Source organism: Carya illinoinensis, chromosome 15, assembly GCF_018687715.1.
Source record: "Carya illinoinensis cultivar Pawnee chromosome 15, C.illinoinensisPawnee_v1, whole genome shotgun sequence".
NCBI classification, from domain to species: Eukaryota; Viridiplantae; Streptophyta; class Magnoliopsida; order Fagales; family Juglandaceae; genus Carya; species Carya illinoinensis.
Window position 1 is genome coordinate 21927603 of NC_056766.1, and position 8837 is coordinate 21936439.

Sequence of the window (8837 nt, forward strand, 5' to 3'; positions counted from 1 at the left end):
AGGAACTTTGCAAATAAACTATAGAGCACATTGACAATTGCACCGCTTGACCCTTTGTAAATATGCTAAATCATTGCACCTCTGGACTCTTTGCAAATAAATGGTTTGCAACTTTCCTCGTTCATTGCACTGCTTGAGCCTTTACAAATAAACGATTTGCTGGTTTGTAAGATGTGTTGATAATTTATGGATTGTTAAGCCGATTTTTGCGGACTGAATGCCAATTTAGCAAGTTAAAACTTGAATTTTATATAATTAAATAGATTTTATCACAAAATAATAAATTAAATTTAAAAAAATAAAAAACCCGCACATTGTGCTGGTTATAGGCTAGTATTTAATATAATTAATTTTATATAAGTGTTTATGATCTATCACTAAAACGAAAATCATTAATTCTCGATGGCCTTTACTTCGTTTGAGATAGTACCATATGCCCCTTATCGTGGAACTTCCATTACCAAATCCCCGCTCACAATGTTTCCCAACCGACTCCATATCTCCACTAACTGCCATTGCCACCACTTAAATAACTCCTACTTCCTCACTCAATCAGAAATAAACCTTTCACTCGGTTTCTCTCTGGCTCTCGCTCTTCATTCTCAAGTACCAACGGCGAGAGTTGGTGCTTGGGAACCCCAACACGACGCTTTCTCTCCGTATCGCGGCGCGGCGAGGCGCTGCGCTGTCATTCCGGCGCCGGCCGCTACCAAATCTACTTCAAAGATCACAGAGAAAAGAGAAGAATTCCACACTGAAGAATAATCAAGGATGGCAGATCCTAGCGCCATTGAACCGTACATTGACCCGTACGACCGCCCATTGACCGACAACATCAATTTCAATTTCCTGAACGACTCCATCCCCACCGTTGCCGATTTATCATCATTTGCTCAACCAACATCTTCCGATTTTGCGTCAGTTGCGCATTTACTCGACGTTGATCGCTTTGAAATTACGGCTGTGTGGGATATGCGCAATGACTTTAATAATTGTGGAGCGGGGAACAAGTCTCAGGCCGCAGGCCCTTCGGAGTGTGCCGGTGATGGAAATGCGAGGCCGCTTTCCTCTTGGCCTGTGGCACCAATCCCATTTAATTGTAGCTGTTGCCATGTGCTCAGAGAAATCACTTACAGTAATGGTATTTTGTTTTACATACGAATTAGTTTCAACTTTGTGTTTATATGTATGAACTTGCTGATCAAGTTAATCACCTATATATATTTCCTGGTTGTAGGGACCAATACCAAGAAACTTGAGATACATGGAAGACTCGGTATCATGATCTGTCATGCTGTTCTTGAGGATCTGCAAAATGTTAATGGGAATTCTTCGAGCAATCAGTATCAAATGTTTGAGTAAGATTTTCAGTTTTTTTGTGTCCTTTTAATTAACTAGGAATGGGTAGATACTCCCACTACTTAATAGGTGGAATGAAAATAGTTTGTTCTTTAACTTTGTTCAAGTCATGAGATAATGCTAGAAATTTTTTCTAATTCATGCTATTTCCATGGCCCTTTTGAGAATTTCCGCATTCTTTTTCCTTTTTCGGTGAAAGTCATCCGCATGGCATTTTAACCAAACCCTGCATCTTGAGCCACAACCTGTATCTTGAGACACATACACAGACACATACACAAGCACACACATTTCTGTTAAGTTAGTGAATCTACATATTGTTTCAATCAACTTCCAAGTATTGTTCGGGAAAAGAGGAAAATTTTTCATTTTTATCTTTTATTTTAATCAGTTTTTGTAAGAAAAGCATAGAGGACGTCAAGCAGTTTTTAATGAAGTACTGTTCGGAGCAAAATATAGCGGGCTATGTTATGGTGCCAGATCCGTTAGCGACTTATTATGAAGCCCTCTGTGTTGGACTAGAATGGGACGACGACGTTCTTCTTGGTGATTTCATTGACTTGAATTTTCAACCATCCCCTACGAATTCAGGTTGGTTCGCTACGTGCTGCTGCCCGCTTGTGAATATATATTCTAACTCAACATTAGCTAGCAAATTTACTTTGGTTTCTGTACACAATACTGCGTTTCATGGGCTTTAAATGGATATTTATCAGGAGGAGCACGTCCAATGAATGAACCAAAGGCCACAAGCTGGACACATGATAAGCTTTCCCTTGCAGCACAGGTTGTTGCCTCTTCATCCCTCTGATCTCATTTTCAAGAAGTTTTCAATTCCTGATTCCGATTTCTATGTAGTAGTGCAGAGGGAAAGAGCGGGAAAGTTAACGCTAAAAGAGGTGGGCCGTTACTTTAATCTTCCTATAGAGGAAGCAGCTAAGAGATTGAAACTGTGCCCAACTGTTCTCAAGAAGATATGCCGAAGAGATGGAATGAGTCGATGGCCTCACAGAGAGGTTTGCGCCACTCACTATATATATATACTCTTTTCCTTCTGATCGACATCATTTAATGCTTGGAATAAGTCGTGTATTATTTCTTATTATATATTGATTAATGCATGCAGGTTAAAAGCCTGCAGAAGCAAATATCAAGTTTGAGAGCAAGTTTGGAGTCAAATATCAATGCAGAGGAAAGAGCAAATGCTCAAGCTGAAATTGACAGACTTGAGCAAGAACTGACCGATGTTTGTCGTGGGGTTACATTACAATGACTTGAAGAATATTGTACTTTTGTGCTTCGATCTGGGAATTGGTTAGACTTCTCCAGTTTTGCATCTATGAGAGGCTCTTTATTTTATTTTATTTTTTTTTGTGTTATTGGATTTGTAGAAATACATATAGAAGTTAATTGAGAAAGAGGGGGGGGGGGGGGGGGGGGGGGGGGGGTGGGAATTAGGCTCATCATGTACAATGGAGATCAATAATTTTATTATTGACTGCTTGGTATGGTTACACAAATTAAACTATCTCATCTTATATAATTATTATACATTTATCAAACTCCCGTACAAAAGTTTGAAAAAAATGTAACACTACTCCACCTGGAACTACAAAGAGATAGTATCATTGTAAAATATTGGGAATTTGACAATGATAATCCATAAATTTGGTTAAGTAGAAGTGATGATGCTTAAGAGAATTAAGCTTTTAGAAATTAATTGAGTCATTTAGGATCATAATTTGGTTAAATAACATCTACGATTTGATTAATTAAAAATTTTAGAGATTTTTGAAGTAATGAAACTTCTTATAAAAGTAATTTCGAAGAGACCAATAGAAAGATAGCAAGTGGCATGAGGAGGACTTGCCACCTCATTGGGCTTGGAAATTGATTCATAGCAATTCATGGAGCTTAGATAGATATGTAGAAGCCCAACAATTTGGTTAAATTGATGGTCTAAACATGATAAGAGAAGAGCTGAAGAAATATTCAAGACAAGCCCTGATATAGAGCCCAACTTAGAATTTGAGGCCTAAGGAAAGGCCCATTTCACATTAAGGCCTAACTCAATAAAAACTTGGGGCCCAAAAAGATTACCCAACTTGGAGAGCTAGCATAAGATTCTCATCACATTACTATCTCAATAGAAAAAATCACCACCTAACATGGTTCTTCTTGCTGCCATCCTCCATCATGAGTTAGAGTTTCAATTCTCAAAACACCTCACGATGCAATGAAATAGTTATAGCAATAGTTACTTTGTCAAATCACCAAATATTATTTATGCTGATTACTCTTAGCTCTTTTTCCTTGATTTCTTTTTCCCTCAATTTCATCTTTTCTTCTTGATTTGGATCAACCTTCTGCAACACAAGAATACTAAATCAAGTGCAGCTCATGTCATGTAAAGATAAGGCATGTCATTGTCATGTGAGCTCACCAAGCACTAGGTGTAGCCAATTCACTCCAAGAACAAACCAACAAATTTTGATCATTCAAACAACCATCTCAAAATGGTTTTCTACAAACGATTATCCCCCTTTCATTCTACCTAACTCTGAAAAATCTAGACCTAATGTTAGGACAAGAACAACCCCTCCATCATCATTTAATGTCAAAAACTATTTCACCTAAAAAGTGAAACATGGTCAGCCAAACTGCACCATTATTTTCTAACTATTTTTTTTTTTTTTTTGTAGCAACTCAGCCCTCTTCACACTCCTCTAGCCTTGTCCTTTAGGTTTAAATTAGGGTTCCAAGTTACTCATATGCATACTTGGTCAATCACCCTCCACTTGATAGCATAGCTGATTGGATTGATGAAGGAAGTTTGTGGAGTCCATGTGCTACTCGTAGTTGAATTCATTCCTCTCAAACACTCTCTTTTCTTTTGCTACCCTTTAATGCCAAGTGTCTCACATTCATACTGTCATTATGCACACGGGAGGATTTTCATTGTAACACCTACAAAACACTTGGGGTTTCTAGAGCTGGAATGGTTGAAAACCGAAAGGCAATGGCATCACTTGGAGGAAAAAACTAGCAGCACGCCTGCTTTCTTTTGGGATTCAATCATCCTCTGAAAATATGCAACCCCTACAACTTCTTACACCCAGCTAGTCCTTGTCCATAGGTAATTCGCATGTGCACACAAATGACAGACTGTAAACACTAAGGCTATGTTTGGGTGTTGAAGTCTCTTCAACACTTCTCAACACTTCTCACTACTATTCATTACTTTATTATTACTTTTCACCTACTTTTTTTACTATTCATTACTTTTTACCTACTTTTTATTACTATTTATTACTTTATTATTACTTTTCATCTACTTTTTATTACTATTCACAACTCTCCTCAACACTTCTCAACACCCAAACCCACCCTAAGAGCATTAGCATTGGCTTCATCAAAAGCCAATGCATCCTCAAATTTTGATGAATTTACTTAAAATGAACCTACATTGGATTCATCAAATAGGTATTTGGAAAACTTTGAGTTACAGTAATTATTACTCTTCCTTCAAATTTGAAGGTCTACTATTCCACATTCAAACTAATATTTTATTCTAATTTTAATAGGCAATGGTTTTATTTTATTTTATTCTAAATTAATTGGGAATCAATTATTTAAGTATTAAATTAAACTATTAATGTCCATATGGTTAGTATAATTACAAAATATGAAGAAAAAAAACTAAAAATATTATTATTAAAAAAATAATATTATAATATTATTTTGATGAATCTAATGGCTAATCCAATGTGGAATTATAGATATGAAGGTTTTGGATTTATAAAAATGTGTACTTTTCATCAAATTTTAAAGATAAATTTGATGAGTCTAATGCTAATGCTCTAACAACACTCCTTTGAAAGTTATCACCAATCCCATTCACTTCACTTCTGCACACCGAGCCACCCATGATTCATTTGCACTTCTTCATTCCTCAAATGAACATTAAAAATAACACGCATTGCATTAGTCTTCTTGTGAGCAAAACATCTATAGTTTTAAGGGAGAGTGAAACCGAGAGGTTAGAGTGAGTTCCTTGGAAAGAGTTGGTTTTTGAGAACCCCAAAAGCCATAGTTTGGTGAGTAACTCTATCATATCTTCTTATTTACAGTTAGACTAACATGTTAGGGTTTGATTTATTGTATAAAAATCATATTTGGATTGAGATATATGAGGTGAACCTTGGGAAGCTTGTTAGATTTGGAGTCTTGTATGAATAAACTATTTTCATGTTAAAATATAGCTATGACACTACAACAAATGTGGCTTTTTTTGGTATCCTTTTTGGCCGGAAACAATTTATAAAATGGTCACAATCGGCCAATTGTGGCCATTTCGTGGAACTGGTTGGCCCTTTAATTCTAGTCCCAATCGCTAGTTTTTCCAGCCATTCATCTAGTGGCCACAATCAATCAACATTTTCTGACCATCGAGTTTGTCCCAAATAGTATTCCATACGGTCAGAAACGAGATTAATAAATCCTTATGTTTTGGTCGAAAAAAGTGTTTTAGCTACAATAGTCTTTTGCCGGAAGTGATCTTGTCCAATAGTTGGAAAATTAAGTTAGGAGCTAAAATCATTGGCCACTAATGAGTTTTTTCAAAAATTTTTAGTTGTAGAAATTCAGCAATTGCAGCAAATTTTTGGGGTTAGAAACATATCTTTTTTCCACTGTATGTACTCACCAGTATTGACCCTTTTGCAACAAGATTACTCGTGGAAATGTTATGTTTTTGGCATATTATTGTCGTCGTAATTTCCATTTACATTGCTTAATTACAGTTGTTTTCAGAAGAGTTATTTTTCCATTTTAAAATAATTGACTGCTTAATTTATTTGTAGTGTTTCGCAAAGATGCCCTCTGCCACCATTGGACATAAATCATGAAGAAATGAAAGAACAATCAAATAAAAAAAAAATCCATGTGAAGTTAAAAATAATGAATCATGTACTCTGGCTCTTGCAGAACCTCATGTTCAAAATTTAATTACATTGAATCCTTCACTGCTCCAACTCTCACATATAACCATTTCCAGACTGGTTGTTCCACCGATATTGTCCTACTAGACAATGCAATTTTGTGTGAAGCATGCTCCAAATACTTTGAATGCAACTAATAATGGAAAGCATTATTATACCGCTGGGATAGTGCTTTGATCACTGTTTGACGATGATTGGATTTTTCCCAATCTAATATAATATCAGCTTAATAAGAAAACATTTTAATTTTAGATTACCAATATATGACCAACATAAAATTTCACAAGGTAATAAATGATTAAATATATGTAAAAGAGAAATTAATATGATATTTACCTAGACATACAATCAATTAATTCTTCTTTCTCATTGTCATGTACGTGAGTCCAGCTAGCTCGCCTCATTTCTGCGTGATACTTTATGATCCATGTTACTCTCCCAGTAAAGATTGTGGCATTCTCACATGAAGGAGCTCTTTGGCCATCCTTAATTGTCAGTGGTATCTTACCTAGCTTGTGAAGGCGATCGAATTCAGTGCTCTTGGTTGCACCACGAGTACGTTTCCTTATCAGTGGGACTATAGAATATGCAATCGATTGAGATCACCATTTTAACTCATTCAAAGTCCACCCCAATTCCGGTGTTTCTAACACATTAGAATATGAGAGAAATCAACTATAAATTAAACCTTACCATTCACTTCCACATTCAGTTGTGCCTCAGTTGTGTCATTGGAATCCTCTATCACATTGTCAAGTGCTTGGGTCGAGTCATCCAAGCTGATGCCAACCTCATCTCATAGATGGCCTATGGGCACTTTTGATTGTTGAGCCATGCTTTTGGTTGCAGACACTTGCACAGATTGTTCACTTTATATTTCCTTCTCACTTTCGAGATATGCACCATTGTTCCTACAAACAAGATACACGTAAAAGATAAATACAAGAAATTCTTATACCATATATATTTAGAGACTTGTTAGCTTGAAAGAGTATAGAGAATGGAAGTCCTAAAAGCCACTACCGTGTTGTTAGCACCATTGTCAACACTGGTCCTTGGCTATCTGTGAAGTCACTAATGCTGGTTCACTCTACACTTGATACAGAGTTCAGAGTTGGGAAAGAAAAAGAACTATTTCTCTCACCAATGGTTCATTCAGCTACTATTTGTAAATAAAAGAGCTTTTATTTGACTTACAATGCCAAACCATGGTTAACTTGACTAAACAAGAACCCATATTTCTGTAGTTCAAGTACAATAAGTATACTCTTTCTTCCATTACTTCCTACTTTTTTCAAAATTTTCACACTTCGCTTTTTTCCACCCTCGTTTCCTTCTACTGCACATTTCTTTTTCCTTCCCCTATCCATGTTTATTTTAGCCGCGCAAACATATTCAATATACTGGACTTATTATTTATAAAGTTTTGTTACTAATCATTCCATATATCACTCATCACATTTAATGTTATTTATTTATATCTATTTTTAATTTTTTTAGTTTTATTCTTTCTAAATTAATTAATTTTTTTACTTATTATCCATATACTACATATTTGGTATGAGAAAAAAAATTATGTTTGCCATACATCTAGTTTGAGAATAATGAGTAGAATTTTTCTATCAATTTTACGTTCCAAACTCCTTATAGATTGGAGCACGTATAGTGAGCACTAACAAGTGATTTCTCGTATCCTTCAAATTTCTCTTCATCCCTCTTATTGAAGTCGTGTTTTGCAGCCCGAGCAGTTCTACAGTTTGTACACCCAAGGCTTACTTCAATGAAGAAGAGTGGGGTGTCAGGTACTCGAGTCAGACTTACCACTAGTCTCCTGTCTTAGCAGCATGTTAAGTCGAGGCCGTGCTGTCCTACTGCACTTCAAATGGCACGTCGTTGCGTGTTCAGGCTCCCTGACACATTAAATGCGGCATGTCTCGGGCTAGGCGTGCCCACTATCAAACATGCCCAGCCACCTGAGCTTTGGGGCTATTGTAAGTTTTGTTTGCAGGATTCAGTCGGCCATCAAGGTCTTAGGTGTTCATTGCATGGTGGCCCTTTTTTCCGGATCGAGCCCAGTGCTCGGATCTTTCCAAATGGTCAGGCGAGTCATGGGCTTGGCATACAACTTCTTGGTACGGGCCCCTGGCTTGCTTTAGTTTCTTCCTGATGGGCATGGGGCCTTCTCACCTCCTACAGCCTAATCCCATTGGGCCGGGAGGGCCCCCCTCACACCTCTACTTTTTAATTTCGCTCCAATACACAAATTCTTAAATTTCTTTTCATCCCATTACGTGATTAGATAAGACCAGTGAAGATGAAGTTTATTGCTCTTTATTGTTGAGGTTGATTCTTGCTTATGAACACAATATGTGAATGCTTATTGTTAAAGTGAATAAAATTGAGGAAATGTTATGTTTTATAGTGAAAAATATATGTGTACATTGGCGAAATATAATTGCTAACAAAAGATATTCGTTC

General features: G+C 36.5%; 1 protein-coding gene across 1 annotated transcript; it reads left to right on the top strand.

Moving 5' to 3' along the window:
• The first annotated feature begins 571 nt into the window (after window positions 1-571).
• On the top strand, window positions 572-2703 carry LOC122297828. Its single transcript, XM_043108031.1, has 6 exons — window positions 572-1141; window positions 1238-1358; window positions 1751-1950; window positions 2076-2146; window positions 2226-2375; window positions 2486-2703. The coding sequence occupies exons 1-6, from the start codon at window positions 772-774 to the stop codon at window positions 2630-2632; spliced, it is 1059 nt and encodes a 352-aa protein (XP_042963965.1). The 5' UTR covers window positions 572-771; the 3' UTR covers window positions 2633-2703.
• Window positions 2704-8837: the final 6134 nt, after the last annotated feature.

What these genes read in the sequence shown, in the direction of transcription:
- LOC122297828 (XM_043108031.1), top strand. Translation starts at nt 772, where the DNA reads ATGGCAGATCCTAGCGCCATTGAACCGTACATTGACCCGTACGACCGC. An exon ending in AATCAGTATCAAATGTTTGA is followed by an intron (nt 1,359 to 1,750) that starts GTAAGATTTTCA and finishes TATTTTAATCAG; the next exon opens with TTTTTGTAAGAAAAGCATAG. An exon ending in AGCTTTCCCTTGCAGCACAG is followed by an intron (nt 2,147 to 2,225) that starts GTTGTTGCCTCT and finishes GTAGTAGTGCAG; the next exon opens with AGGGAAAGAGCGGGAAAGTT.